At 38.0% G+C, this 16,368-nt stretch overlaps 1 protein-coding gene across 4 annotated transcripts in view; it reads right to left on the bottom strand.

Moving 5' to 3' along the window:
• Positions 1-3,502: 3,502 nt before the first annotated feature.
• ACBD5 (acyl-CoA binding domain containing 5) overlaps positions 3,503-16,368 on the bottom strand; it is a 31,870-nt gene continuing 19,004 nt past the window's right edge. For 3 of the 4 annotated variants that reach the window (XM_074900082.1, XM_074900081.1, XM_074900078.1), the window contains 7 exons: positions 15,919-16,119; positions 15,096-15,202; positions 12,831-13,107; positions 11,298-11,497; positions 9,646-9,696; positions 9,246-9,355; positions 3,503-5,494 (listed from right to left, as the gene is read on the bottom strand). In XM_074900082.1, the coding sequence (XP_074756183.1) occupies positions 5,482-5,494; positions 9,246-9,355; positions 9,646-9,696; positions 11,298-11,497; positions 12,831-13,107; positions 15,096-15,202; positions 15,919-16,119 (959 nt within the window). In that variant the 3' untranslated portion in view covers positions 3,503-5,481. Of the gene's footprint in view, positions 5,495-9,241; positions 9,356-9,645; positions 9,697-11,297; positions 11,498-12,830; positions 13,108-15,095; positions 15,203-15,918; positions 16,120-16,368 lie in introns of those variants that run through there. The other variant, XM_074900080.1, reaches the window with a different exon arrangement.

Here is a 16,368-nt window from a genome sequence, read left to right on the forward strand (position 1 = left end):
CAAACAGGGTAGGGAAGGGATACTCGGGGCAAGCCTGTTTAAACAAATGCTCTATTTAAATTGTTGCATTGTAGCCACTTACCCTGTAGGAAGATGGATTGAACAGCCTACATTTTAGCAGTTACTTGTTTTATATAGAAAATGCCAACTATGTGTGTTTGTGCTCACTCATGTCAGATGATGGAAAACAAAAAATCACCTGAGTGTTAGCTAACAAGTGAAGTGTTATTCATATTGAAGCTGCTATATATTAAACACTATAATGTACTGCAAATTAACAGACTGTTCTGTAAACTCACAACCAGATTTTGGATTTTACTAGAACTTAAGTTATAACTGTACAGTCAGTATTATAAATTCTAATTAGGGGAAGTTATATTTAAATCTATTTTTAAACACAACACAACTTGCATCTGCTAGGTTTTAGAGATTTATTTGTAGGTAATTTCTGTTTAAATTACCTTTGATATTTTTCTTGCATTGGTATCTATCTTAGCTGACTTACTGAATTCAGACTTTCATTTTCAGGTTTGTAGTTGTTAGCTAAAGATCACTTGTGCCAGATGGTGGTGCCAGCCAGTGGCCACACACCAGAAGCTGAGCCTTTTGTGATTTTTGCCAAATGGCTTTTGAGTCTCATGAACTGAACCTTCTCGCAGGGGGGTGAGTTTTGTCCCTTCATTTTCGCAGTTCCTGGAAGACAAGACTTATTGATGGCAATCTGAGCAAACAGTGTCTACTAGGCTTCCTGCTGTCCCTTCAGGTAGCTGGGAAAGGAATGGGAGTAGTGGTGACAAAGGAGAACCTAGCAGGACCAAAAGAGAGCTAAAGCTTAATAGCTGTGAATGAGAAATCCCAGCTCTAGGTGTGATAACTCAAACATAGTGAAAGAATCCTGGCAAGCTGCAAAGTGTACTATGATTCTCACTCACTCCCTTTGCTAAGGACCTCGGTTTTAGAAAACTTCTAAATTGTTGAACCTTACTGAAATTAATGTTACGTGAAAAGGTGCAGGAGTCAAATGTAATGCATTACTGAAGCAGCATCCATAGACAATGCTCTCTTGAATATAAATTCTTTAGCATTTTTCCTGTGTATAGTTAAGAGTATATAAACTGCGGGAGGAGAAATACCTTAATTGCTGACAATTTTATGCAATTTATTCTTCCATTTCTAGTAATCTTGTTTAGGAAAACTAGTCTTACAAGAATGAATCTGTTTCAAGCTGAGGAAAATGCTTGAAAAATGTGTTAGAAAATAATGTAACCTGAACAGGTCTTTGTCTTCAGTACTTTGCAAATGGTTACAACCTGTTCCCATTTTGCAGCATGACACATTCCCTTCAAAGTGGAAAAAATTAGTGATATGACTTTTTAAAGATAATCTCTAACACCTTGAAATAATTCTTAATCAGCTGCAAGGGTCAAGTAAGCTTCTATCTAAACTTTTTCTTGACCAATTGCAAAGAACTCTGGAACTGCTTCAAAGTCTTTTAGGTAATCTAATGCTAGTGTAGACAGAGCTAGAGATGGTGGTACACCAAAACACTAGGCATAAAGAATCCTGTTAAATTAGTGGTTTTTTCTTTTATAAAACCCTCAAACCTTCTTACAAAAACCTTATTCTAAAATTATGGTTCTTCTACCATAGTTTTATAATGTAGTACAAAAACAAATTCTGTAGAACAGTAAATGGGCAAAATCAAAAAAACTGACAAATCAGGAGGTGTAATGTAACCAGCTATTGCTGCATTCTGCAGTTAGCACTGATGACTCGCAGTACCCCATTCTCTTCGGTATCTTGAATTTATCCTGATTATAGCAAACATGCAGTTCAATTTAACAAGTTGATTGTCAGTGTGTATGGTATGGGTTTGGAAGTAATTTTGTATTTTTATATTTAAAAGGTGAATCCTAGCTTTATTCTTCAACATCAAATTTCTTGTCAACTCAATCTCATTGGTTTTGTCCCACTTAATTGCTTGACTTCAAATACTGCAGGCAAGAGTATAAAAAGCTATCATGTAGTAGCTGAAAGATTTAAAGTTTCTTCTCATCAGTAATCAGCTACAAATATTCATATAAGCTGGCAAAAGTTTCTGATCCTTAGAAGCTGTGAAATACCACTTGGCAAGTACTCTAGCTGGTACCCTTGAAGGCTAAACTTTATGTGCATGAGCTACATATAAACAGTAGCTTCCAGGTTATCTTGGGAGGCAGCCTATCTGCTGTTAGCTGGACAGAAGTGTGCCAAAAACTAGATTTCAGTAACTGTCATGCTTTCTTAGAAATAAATAGCAGTCTGGGCCAACTATTGCTGCCACTAACTTGCTCTTAGGTTCACCTATACACTGTGATGTTTGGAGGCCAAGACAGTGAACTGCTGCCATGGGTTCTTGAGCTAGTAGGTTCCAGCTTCAGCATAATCAGGTTTACCTATGGTTATTCTTATAGTAAAATGCATTCTTTTCCACTCTGTTCTCAAAAATTTTACTTTGCACAGTTGTATATATTTACACAAAATAAACTACTGCAGTCCTGCTGTTGCTTGCTTCTGCATTTTTTTTGTCTCTAAACTGTCTTATATTTTTGACACTAGGGTGGTGGGAGGTGGATTTTTACACAACAAAACCCAGACTGTTTCCCCCTATCCCAGCAAAGACAGTGATTATAAGTTAGGGAAATACCTAACACAGGTATGTATGCCCTTAGCAAGTTACAAACCAAACACCTTCCTGTAATCCTTACTACAAGCTTCATTTGTGTAATCAGTGGCAGGAGAGCAAAGAATCCTTGGATAATCTGTATCTCCTGCTGGGCATCTGTTCCTCTCAGGTAACTAGAAAGAGTCAGACACAGTGTGGCTCCATCTCTACCAACACTTACTGTGCTGCCACAGGCCCAGAGCATGAGTGAAAGAGGGCCCTGAGGACACAATAGCTGCCCCCCCTCACACTTACACCTGGCTCTGTTCTGGTTCCTGCAGCTGCACACCTATTAGTAGGTGGAATGTCTTTTATCTGGTTTCAGCCAGAGCAAACCTATACTTTTTAGATAAAGTTTAATTGACTGCAGGCATCTAGCTGGCCATTGGCTGCAGAAGGGCCCTTTTGAGCTGGGTCTAGATGTTTCCAGTGCTATGCAGAAGTGTTGTGACTGTCAGCCCTCCTGGGGAAGAGCACCAGCTAGGACAACATAGCCTGGTTGTAAGTTCCATTGCCCCTTTCTCCAGTCTCTTTGTACCTGGGCAAATTATAAATAATTTTTTTCTTACCTATAAGATGAAACACAAGCTGACTTGAAATCTGGATAAGCTACAGTGGCTGAGATAACTGGGCCTCAGCTGCTAGGGCTAAGAGTTACAAGTGATGTGGTTTTGTATTCCAACTTCAAGGTTGAGACTGCTTTCTTGTAACAGAGCCAGCAGGCAGCTCTTTACAGCCAAAGCATCCACTGTACAGCTCTTACTGAGCATTAAGAAAGTTCACAATAAAATATAAAGTATTAAGGGATTGATTTATTGAAACATGAATAAATAACAAGGATGGCATATGCCTACATTTATTTCAGTGGGAAGTTAACAGTTAAATACCTTGGAGAATGTCTGTACCCTCTCCAAAAGCTAGACACCCTCCATGTAAAAGGGTCATGAGTCAGTGGAGGAGGCACTGTCATCCTCCATCCTGTCAGAAGACATGCTGCTTTAGGAGTTGGTTTTTTTCAGTGACCTTCAAGCTAGAATATCCTTCTGGTATAATTATTTCTATCACTTTATGATAAGAAGTCAATCACTCTAAGAACTTTAAGCTTCCAGTCAAGCAGATCTTCCCTTCCAGCATAAGTTTTGTTCAAACCTGGGTTTTCAGTACATCTCATGCCAAAACATGCCTATGGCACATGAAACCATCAGATTGTTACAGCAGTCTCCAAACAGGTTCTGATCACTTTATTTTTAATTCAGCTTTACAATAAGAAAATCAGATGAGGGGAACTCTTAAAAAAACCTGCGCTTAACTAAAAAGAAGATTAAAGTTGCACTGGTAAAGCAAACATTAAATCCTATGATTGTATTTTTATAGAGTAGAGCTTGTATGAAAAATGTTTTCCAAACTTGAAAAGATTTTCAGGAAGGACCAAAAATAAGTTTCCTCAAATTATTTCTAATATATAGTCCAGGTACAGAATGAGAGTACATCAACAATATGGTAAAATTTCTGAAGACTCAGATCTTAAACACAGATTATATTATGATGTAATTATAGCAAAAGTATGCCTTTAAAATTAGATTTGACAGAAAATTAAATGCATTTCCCTCTTCCAGAGATTTAGACAACTTGTATCTTTATTTTAAAATTAAGTGTAAAGCATGCTTTAATCAAGCAAACTTCACAAGGTTGTAACTCTATCTGTATATTGGTTAATAAATAGGGGGGGGGGGGGGGGGGGAAGGAATCAGCACCAAAATTAGCTGAAAACTTTTAAAACAAAAGGAAGTAGAAGGATAAGAGAAAGAGATACCAGAACTGATATTTTTCATAATGTGACTTAGGAAAAGTCCACAGTAGATTAGGGCTAGATTGAATCTTAATTTGACATAAACTGACAACAGAAAGCTTACAGTGCACAGAGCTTTTTCAATTCTTAGAGATATACTTACAGAGCTAGCTTTCATCTTATTTTAAAGCACCTTGTGCCTAAACTATGTATTTCAGTTAAAACAAGCTGTTGTCAACAAGAATATAATTATCAAAGTCAAAAATATAAGGTGCAGCCTCTTTAGATGGATCCCTTGTACCACACATGGTTTCCAAACTTGTATTTGACAGTCCCTCTGTTATTAACGGCTCTAACTTTCAAGACATACATCAATTCCTAAATGTCCTTTACAATCTTAAAAGATAAGTGAAGGATTCAACTTCATTTCTGATCAATTTACATGGAAATTTGTCCCACACTCCTTTAGCAGCAAAAATAACCAGTTGAACTCTCCAGAGATATGCTGTATTTTTCTAACAGCTTACAATGTATTGAATTCATATTTTATTAGTGCTTTCCTCTGATAATATATAACCCTGTGGAAAAACAGGCAAAGATGTTGTCACTGTAAAACTATTTCTATATTAAAGTGATAGTTTTACACATTTTCATTTATTCTTTTACAAAGATGATATTCTCTTAATCATCTGACATCAGCAAGACCAGTAATTACTAAAGGCCCATCCACAAGCACATTCCAAAATAATTGATGTTCATAGGGTTTTGAGGATAGAATTATTAAATTTATTTTTTTGTAACCTAGGAGCTGTGAGTCATTCAAGTTTCAATAATGTTAGTCCTTAAATGTTTAGCTCAAAGGTAGTACAAAATATTACTATCATAGAAGGAACATCATCCCAGATTCTGAGATTCTATGAGAATTCAGAATTCCTTCACTTTCCAGGGCCATCTTCTCCTAGCAGTCTTTAAGCAGAGTCATGAATTTTCAGTTCAGTTTTCTAGAAGAGGAACCAAATAAATTAGTTTAATGTACCTTTCACATGTGATTCTTCATTTGTCTAAATAAATCAATTAAGGTTACACATGAATGATTTCTGATCCATTTAAATATAACACTGCTTCAAGACACTTGAAAATCTGCCCTCAAGTTACAAAACAACCTGCAAGTTTACAGAAGACTACAAAAAATCACTAATAATTCTGATCTGCAGGTGAAATTCCTCTGAACAGGCCCTGACCACATCAGTCAGTGGTCTGCTTGGCTCACAACAGAGCAACGCTTATGAGCTGGACTTCCAGTGACTCCAGAAAATGTGCAGTCAGAATGTTCTAAAATAGTGAGTTGAATCTAAACAACTCAATTATTATTAAAAATATACATCTGATCTGGTTTCAGAGCCCTTAGGATCCAGGTTTTCAAGCTTTCTTCAGCGAAGGTTCCAATATGAGCACCCAGATTTTCAGCATGAAGTTCCCTAAAAAGGACTAAGATGGGTTAAGAGGCTTAGAAGAAGCCCTAAAGCATCCAGCACACCGTACTTAGCAGGACGCTAAGAGTACACTGAGCTACCCCTTCCCAGGGATGTGAGCTCAACACAAAGCTGTTGGCCACAGAAGGCCACCTCTCCACCAGTTCCATGGAATTTGCTCCACTGTGCAAAAGAGCTGAGTCATGGCTCCGCAGCTTCACGATGAGAAAACCTCACATGGTAGCACAGACTCCTGGTTTCTGCTCCAGGGCAGTTTATATATTTGAAAACCAAAAGTACATAGATATGGTTAACATACGCACTGTGTGCAGCTGTTGCCTAAAAGCTGACACACCTTAACAGAGTACAAGCTGAAACTGGCAATGGGACAACAGAGAAGGACTCATTTCAAAATTCTATTTTTCTCTCCGAGAGTACTTGATCAACTTCCTACCCACTGCTAAAGGAGATGGAACTCTGGATGGAAAGGTGGTGCAGAAGCAGTTGGTCTTAAATTCTGGCTACAGGTAGATTTCTTCAGAAACCAAGAGGAAAGCTGAATAGCAAAGACATTTCTTTAGTTGTTTCTGTTCTTGAAGTTCATCTCATTTTAATACAATCCATGAATGAGTAAACAAAACAAGGACTATCTGGGGCTATACTACTATGTCTCATGGACACCCTGATACTACTATTAGTAGACTGTGGTACAAATCCTGGTGTCTCCAGAACTCAAAAAGAACTGTGAGGCATTCAGGAAAGAGCCACCAGAATCATCTCAAGACTGGAAAACGACTTTAAAATGAGATTCCAGTTCATCCATCTGTTTTATTTAAGCAAGAGATTAAGAGATGACCTGGTGATAGCAATAAAATACCCATGGAAAACACAGCACAGGCTCTTTGTCAAGTAGATAAAGATCTAGGAAAAGACAGTGGATGAAAGCTGAAGACAAATTCAAACTAAAAATAATATACCATTTGTTTATTCATTTAAGCTCTGAATCATTACAACAGTGTATTAGAAAAATTGCTAGAAAGAGTGCTCTGGTTTCTGACTGAACCTGTGAATTGCTTGAGGGTGCTAGAGAGGTCAAAATAAATGTTCAAAAAAGGTTTACAAGAACGGGATACTGTTGAGAGAGAGAACATGGCCATTCTAGAGCTATTAGCTCAACAATACTAAAGTTCACAGGAGCTTCACATAAGATACTAGAAAGACTCTTGATTTTTAAAAACTTTGTCCTTGCAGGTGAAATGGAAATGTCCATTTACCAGTACAGAAAATAAGACAAATGCATGTAACTGCCTAAAAGGCCTAGTAGTGAAATCTCTAGTTTCATGAGATCATGCAAGTAACATCAGTGCTGCTGACAGCACTGAGACAGGGTAACTCCTTGGAAGTCTTGCAGCCTCTGTGGGCATTGTACTGTTTACGATACCAGAGGCTGGGCCCAGAGGGTGGTGATCAGTGACTGAAGCCTAGTCGGAGGCTAGTAACGAGCAGTCTGTGCCAGGGGTGGGCACTGGGTCCAGTCCTGTTTAACATCTTTGTTAATGATCTGGATGATGGAGCAGAGCGCACCCTCAGCACGTTTGCTGATGACACAAAACTGGGAGGGGTGGCTAATATGCCAGAGGGTGGTGCTGCCATCCACACAGACCTGAACAGGATGGCAAGATGGGCTGTCAGGAACCTCTGGAAGTCCAGCAAGGGCAAGTGCCAAGTCCTGCCCCTGGGGAGGAACAACCCCAAGCACGAGAACATGCTGGGGTCTACCCCACTGGAAAGCAGCTTGGCAGAAAAGGACCTGGGGGTCCTAGTGGTCACCAGGGGGAACATGAGCCAGCAACCCTGCAGCAAAGGTGGCCAATGGTATTGCAGGCTGCATCATCCCTCCCGGCAGGATGGGGGAGATGATCCTTCCCCTCTACTCAGCACTGGAAAGGCCACACCTGGAGTGCTGGGTCCAGTTCTGGGTACAAGAGAGACATGGACATACTGCAGAGACTCCAACGAAGGGCCATGAAGATGATTAATGGACCAGAGCATCTCTCCCATGAGGAGAGATAAGCACTGGCACAGGTTGCCAGGGAGGTTGAGATACTCACAAGCCATCCGGGCATCGGCAACTGGCTCTAGGTGGCCCTGACTGAAGAGGGGGGTTGGATCAGATGGCCTCCAGAGCCCCCTTCTAACCTTAACCATTCTGTGTTTCCATGATTTACCATGTAAGAGAAAACTATATCATGAAAACCATCAAACATTAAAAAGCTAGAACAATTTAAACTAATTCTAGTAAGAACTACACATATGCAGATTCTCTGCAGACTGACAGGAAAAAACTTTAAAAGTTAAGAGCACAGTAAGCTAATAAACCTCAGGTGTGAGGTTGAACTAAGTAGATAGCAACTAGAGAACATCCACTTGATCTTCTGATGCTTAGAGAGTAAAGGTGAGATGAAAGTACAACTGTGCTTCATCTGAAGGAAGTCAAAGCTACAAAAATATCATAGTAAGGTGCTAGTAAATTTAAATAAGAAACAGGTGCCAGATGGAACTCTGCAAAGGATTTGAAAGGAAAAAATCTTCTCATGGCACAAGGGGACTAGGGAGTCTAGAAGCAGTGAAAATGGGTCAAGAGAATATTGGAAGTGAGAGGGTCAAAGAATGTCATGGAAACACTTCCAAACTACCCAGCCTCACCCACCCATGTACCGTCACTGAAATTACTTACCCTGCATCACATTTCATGGATTTAACCTAAATTGCCACATATAAAGTCAAACTAAATACTTTCTTATGCGGAGAAACTCTCAAGGTACTCAAGGTCTCTTCCTAGAATTCCCAGCTAATGGAAAGCACTCCTACTAGCTTCCTATATTTCCTGTTGTGCATTTGACTTGAGTTCTTGGGACTGAAACATGCACCTTCCTATGACAACCATATCAGGGACTCTACTGTACAAACTGCTTTAGCCTGGTATCTTCAGAGCTATGAGTCAATGGTACATACAATGGAACATTAAGCAAGATGTGTCTTAAAAGAAAGAACTCGGGGAAATGGGATTTATCAAAGCAATTATCATAAAGTTCCCCATTTTGATACCCACCTGACATTTCAGACACACTGTCAAAGCCTTACTGAGAGCATGCCCTTGCATTCTTCTTATGCATGAAGGCAGTATTTTATGTCCTGTCTAAATAACACAATATACTACATATTGGTTTAAACGGGTGAAATATAGTATACATATGCCCTATTGAATACACATCTTTACCTTCGCTTTCTTTGAAGATACACATGTACCAACCACTGGGCAATAAATGGCCATACAATAGCAAAAGCTAAAATACCAGGAGAAATTTCAAAGGGCCACCATGATGGTTTCTAAGGAAAACAGAAAAAAATTCTAGTCAGCAATCTCTGTGTACATATTGAATGCCGCATGTATACTTCTCAATCCCTTCAAATGCTACAGTATCAAAGTAGAAAATACCAGTAAGACCAGAAAGAAAAAAAATAAAAATAAACTTCTCCAGACACAGTTTCTTTTTTATCTCCTAGTCAAGGGAGAGACAATATGAAAAGCACATACTAAGAGCTAGATATAAAACATTCGTCTCATCTTTTTCCACCATTCACACTGCTTTTTACAAATAGAATGAACAATATTTTACCTTGACAGAGGAAGCGGGCTGATAATTTGACTGTAGTGTTGCAGATTTTGCCTTTAAATACAAACAAAGGCTAGTAAGTATAAAAAAGGAAACCGCAATTAGAATTTTTCTGCTTCACAAAATGAGAACATGAAGTTTTCCATCTTGTGAAGGCTTTGCAATCTGTATATATGACAGTTTAAGGAACAAACCACCCCCATGCAACCCCCTTTCACCACTGTTTCCAACTTACCTCTCATGTTTCTGTTACTCTTTGTAACATTTTTATCACATCTCTGTGTTAAAAAATGAATCAGTGTCACTTACTGGACCTCTCTACAGTTTTTCAAGGCCCCCCTGCCCAACTTGTCATCACAACTTCCTCAACTCTAGTCCAGTCCCAGCATTTGCAACCCAGAATAGAAATCCCAGCAGCTTAATTTGTATGATTACATGTTTCAGCACTAGTCTACACAAAGGCAGAAAGCACTGTTTTAGTCTGCCCTGACCTATAGCTAGCTACAGGCATGTCTAACAGCATAAAAGAAAGAGAATACTCTGTTCCAAATCTTCCATGCAATCTAGAAAATGAGAAGTACCAGAAACTTTTCAAGACTATTCCCATACACTATTGTGCTTCCACAAAAACAAAACAGTAAGTTTTCTCTGTCTATCTTAATTTATGTAAGCATGAAACAGAAGCTTCTGTTTCTTTTTAGGTAAGGGTAGCAAACATAGCATGAACCACTGGGGAAGAATCTTTTATTTCTTCATATATTGCTCAAGCAAAAACAAGAAAATCAATCTATATCTAAATATCAGATTCTTGAATAGCTCTGACAGAGTAAAACCGTGGTTTCAATAAATCCTTTTCCCTGGCTGCCTTAGATTTGGAATACATGCATCCCACAGTATACTGCTTGTATAGCTGTCATTCTTAGGTAAATTAAAAATTATCAGCAAGTCAAACAAAACCAAACATTTTTAAGTTGCTGATTCAACTATATTCACAGCATATTCTATTCTCCTGAATATACTGTATTGCCATTGAAACAGAAGGAAAAAACCCCACTACAATAAATATCTACACTTGCTTAAGACTTCTTTTGCCTATCTTCTATATGTGAGGTGAAATTCCAAGCAAGCTGCATTACTTTGAGGGGAAAGAACGCTATGAAGAATCAGTCTTCTGCTAACTGAAAAATGGAATCAGAAGTTCTACCTACTTCTGCAATCAGAAGTTCTACCAACTTTTACCAGTCTGGAAGATAAAGATAATTTCTCACTTCCTTTGAAAATGCTTTGAGATCTACTGATGAAGAATTATCTGAGATCATGTATTACTAATATTAACTATGCGATCTCCATATAGTGACTGTGTAATGTGTATCAATAAATACAGCTAAAATTAGTTTGATCAGAAATCAGTAAAATAATATACCGTTATTTCTACATCAAAATGCATGGTTTTGCTCACACGTACAAGACTCCTTAATTGTGTTCCTGAGAGTAGGTACCAATAAGAAATTTTAAGTTGGAATAAACTACAGAATATAATTGAAATATCTTCACAGTTTAAGAATCTATTGTCCGAAATTTTAATCTGAAAAAGCATTAAAAATACCCTAGGGAATTTAATAAAAAGTAATCAAATGACTTCAATGAATAATAACCTGTGATGCTGTAACCGCCTCCAGCATATGCAGCCTCTGAAGGACATTCTGCATGTCTTCTTGCAACCGCATCAGCACTACTGCAATCTGCTCATTGAGGCTACCCCTGGGTCCTCTGTCTGATCCCCAGCGCTCTCCGTCCCCTCCACTACCCATCTGTCCACCTTGTGAGCCGTCTCCTAGAGGCTGAAGTCTATGCCCTATTTTGAGGGAGAAGAAAAATACATAAAACACAGAATGAGCTACAAACTCTATTGAAAATGTTGGATTTTAACAGTTCGGTTTTCTCCCTCCCAAATGGAGTGGGGTACTCCTAATCATAGGCTATATTCAGACAGTTCAAAAGCACCAAGAGGTTACTGCAACATCATCTGAGATGTTTCCCTACAGCCTCAGTGTGACAGTATCATTCAAGGTCCTAGAACTGTATAAACATTTAACAAAAAATTATTTATTTACATCCAGTCAAGTTCAGCAGTAAATTCTGCCCTAGTGAACAGAAAGTAAGATCTGTCTTATTATCAAGGATAGGCGTGTTAAGTTTGACACAGTCTCCATCTGGAAAACAAAGAACACCAGAATATAGTAATGAGAAAAAATAACTGCTTGAAACCTACAATACTCCCTTAAAGCATATACAGCTAGTCTATCATGTTTCTGACTGAAGTGGCAAGTGTTAAGTAAAACCGCAAGAGAAAGAAGCAGACAATTAAACTATAACACGTTCTTCATAATAGTTTTCAATATAAATGTTGTATTTGGATTTTCTTTTTCATTTTTGCATCTCCTTATATATAGGTGCCATAGAAAAAGGCATGCTATATATAAATAGAATACCTTCTGGCCTTTTTTTTTTTTAAATGAGAAAAATTAACTTTATCCTTGACTTTACAGATCATACTACTGGCATAAGCAGCACCTACTTCTAATACGAATTAGAAGTATTACGGAATTAAAAAGAGCTGAGGTCCAACAGAAATTGAAATCTGGACTATTATGTGATTAAGAATCATTAAGAATCATAACAGATAGTATCAGAATCACTACAAGGTGTGGCTAACACTCCAATTATATAGAAAACAATGCGTCACTGATACGTTTCCAAGATGTTCCATGGTTTCAAGTAAGACACCACAGAGTTATAAATGTGTATGCATTTAAAAATAAATATGTAACTTGGAAATAAACTCTTCTCACACACAGACAGGTTTTGAAGTTTACATTTCTAAAAAGACAGGTGCCATAAACAGCAGCTGGAGTTTAAGGTAAGCCAAAACAGAAGAATCCAACACACTTAATACAAGATCTCCATAGCACAAGCAAATCCTTTTGTAATACTTATTAATGAAATAAATACTCTGAAGACAAAACTGATTGCTACCAACTGTAATTAGGATTTTGTTATCTGTTTCTATTGTGAAGGACAGAAGCACCACATAGCATGACTATCTTACTGAACAATGTTGACAAGTGCTTCTCAATAACTTATGGCAGTCAGGAGAGTGGGGAACACAAAAGCAGTGTCCACAGTACCTCTCCCTCTTCTGAAACTGTAGAAATCTGCTTTTTCTCCACCTTTCTTCTCCTTGTGAGGGCCCCCATTACTGGCTTTGCCATCTTCTCCACCACACTTGACTTCGCCTTGTTCTTGAGCTGCTTCGTCTACAGTATTTCCAGGTTGGAGACTCCCATAAGTCATACAAACGTGCCTTGGAAAATCCGTATTTTCTAACAAAAGACTGTGATCTACATCCAAGAAAGGGGATGAATGCTTTAAAGATCCTTTAGATGATGTGATGATCTCCAAGGGCTACAAATTAACATTAGCAAGTAATTAAATTCTGTAAAACATGACAGTTAACCAATAAAAAGGAAGAAGCATCATCTCTACTTTAAGAAAATAGTTTGCCCAGAATTAAGATTTTTCTTTTAACAGGAGCAGTTGTTTTCCTGCAGAATGTGCTTACTACTGTCTAAATGTCCCTTTTAGACTGATAAGGCATTGGAAGCAAATATTCTCAAAACAGTAATACCACTTGGAATTACTTTAGACATTTCCAACATATCAGTAACCACTAATATAGAACATTAATATCTGAAAATACTCAGTTTTCCCTTGTAAAACTGCTTTGCTTCCTAGACAGTGAAGTGGTATCCTGACTTGGATTCATGAGCCATGTTGTCAAAAGTCACATGCTATTAGCAACCCTGAGTAGGCAGTGTTTACACTCATGGCAAAGAGATCACATTGCTTATTATGACCCTGTTCAAAACAGCTTGGCTGCACCCTGTACCTCTCACTAAACAAAAGAAAGGCATAGTATTCTATCAAATTCTCACTCAAAATCAGTGGTACTGCAGGTAGATATTAAAAATGAATGACATTTTTGTTCAGGTCACAATTACATGTTCTCAACAGGACTGCCTTAAGGTGGTTCGAGCAACCCTTTGTCAGTGCAAGGACAAGCACTTGCACACCTATACGCTGAAGCAGACTGAGGACCTCAGCTAGCTGAAAAATAACTCCATGAAAAAGCCAAAATAACCAAAAGGAGGGGCAAAGAAACAGAAACTGCTGCAAAATCCCATTTGTCAAATAGCAGTTCATAAGCATGTATCAGCAGAACTGAAGGACAGTGTTTGCTACATCTTTTCCAATAAAAAGCTGTAATTCAATTATTTAAATGAACCTCTTCTAGTTTGAACTGATCCATCTGTAGTTGTATATTTATTTACATATACCTGAACATTTGTTATTTTGTTCAAAACTAGAACTTTTCTCATGCAGGTTGGAAATTCTGACAAATTATCGACCACTTCAATTAAAGAATCTCAAAACAAGCTCAAACAACACACAGGATCATTGGGAAACACCTAGCTAAGAGAGCTTGCAGGACTTTACCAAATCACCTTTCCAAACATGCTTCATTACTAAAGGTAAAACTTTGATTTGTTAAAAGAAATTCTCTAGATCCTCAGGAAACAGTTGGACAAGAGAATGATGCAATATTAGAGTGCTTACTGGTCTTGCTGATCCCATGCATCATTCTTATATTCCTCCTCAGAACCAGGAAACTAGGTGTTTGATTACAAGCTATGAAGTCCACACTTAAACTGGACTCTGAAAGAGGTCCAACCCAGTAAGTCAGCTAAGACTAGTTAATACAATGAGCAGGAGCTCAAACTTAGTCAAAATTAAGCCTGTACAGTTGGTGCCCACCTTTCATATGAAAGTCAGAGATGTACATCACAGCTGAAGAGAGCACAAGAGAACCCAGAAATCACTGTCATCTCCCACTTCTTTAGACCTAGGCCACTTTCAGGCACCGGCCTACAGGCCACCTGCTAAGGCTTACTCTTTATTCTAAGAGACAAATTCAGGATTCATCAGGCCAGAGAAAGAGCATGCAAAAAGCTCATTGCTACAAAGACACTCCCTGCTTAAAGGTAACTGGATTCTGGTCCCCACTTATGAGACCCTAAATTCATTTGTGGACTCAGCTGTTAGTTTCTCTGTACTGTTGTTTTTGACAGTAGTTTCCTTGTAGTCTTGATTTTTATACCTTCCCTTCACATAACTTTTCTGAGGGCAAAGATTTCAAGGCTTTCAGATGAGTAGTAACTAAGCTGTAAAAGACTGACAATAAAAAGAATGAAAATCAATAGTCCAAACAGGAGAAAGTTATGCATGAGCTACTTCATTCAGCTCTGCATGTCCAGGTTCACCTGACAGATAGGAACCTATTTAAAAATGAGCATACCAGTTTCAAAATACATCTAGGAACACTAAGCCCCTACCTCTTCTAGTCCAAGCTGCTCCATAGAGTCACAATAAACTTCACTGTCTGAATCACTCGTTAAGTGCTGAGCTGCTGAGACCTCTTCAGTATTCTCTTCATTTTCACCTGTACAGAAAGGAGATACCCACACATGCTTTGTAAATGTGAGCCAATCCTGCCAAAGAGTAAAGCAATGAGTTAAAATGTCTAGGTGAGCTTCAACTCATACTCCCTTTATCTACAAATGTCATCCTAAAGTTAGATTCTGTATAAAGAGGTTATATTAATATAGGAATTAGATAAAACTTTTAATAATGGGAAAACTATCTCATAGTGGCATTTCTGCATTATAAGTTGGTAATTTTTCCTTGTTCATTCCACTCTCCTTCCCAAGCTCAGTATAAAGCAGTTTTGCCTAAATTATCTGTTAGTTTTAAAATTATGTATTTAGACATCAGTTTCAACAAACTGGCATTTATAATCTTTTCAGCCTTTGAGAATAACAAATAAGACATTAGTGATTTTGATTTCACTACAAATTAGCTTTCAAAGGCAAATAATCTATGCATATGTAGTATAATGATTTTAAAAGAAAACAACTGTATTTCTGTGGCTTTGGGCCTCTGTTTCTGAATTCATCTCTCCTTCTGTGGGAGATCCTAAAAGAAAGCCTTATTTTAAACTGATATTAAATTTTATTTTTTTGGGGAGTCTTTTTTCAGATTTCTAGAACTGAAAGACACTATTGCTAGTCTCTGAATCCCAGCATTAAGCTTTCAAGAAAGTAGTATTTTCCATGAAAAACATGTGCAAATGAAAGCACGGTCTTGCAAGACCAGTACCTTGGTGAGCACTGTTATTAGCTATTTCTAGGCTTGGCTCCATTTTCTTTATTTCTTCCTCCCGGTTCAAGCCATTCAGGGCAGATTTGGTCTGGACGCCATTCTGCAAATCTGGGATAAAGTCGTCCTTGTAACAGCCATTAGTAACAATACTTTCCAAATCCTTAGCAACTTCTGATTCTGATTTCACATTCTTATAGCCTGCAAAAGAACAAGAAAACCTTGCAAATAGAAAGCTACACACCTAATAGCTCAAAACATATTTCTTCAAGTAGCTAACTTCCTAATGGACTGTATGTATAATGGATCTGCAGAACAAAAGATATAAATGCTTCTAGATTCACATTTGCAGAGACTGTTCTGTTCTTGTAAAAAGTGTAAATATAAAATTTAATTTGCATAAAGATAATATTTAAAACATAAGTAAACAAATCCAAAGCAGGTCTCTGA

Source organism: Athene noctua, chromosome 2 (assembly GCF_965140245.1).
Source record: "Athene noctua chromosome 2, bAthNoc1.hap1.1, whole genome shotgun sequence".
Lineage (NCBI taxonomy): Eukaryota > Metazoa > Chordata > Aves > Strigiformes > Strigidae > Athene > Athene noctua.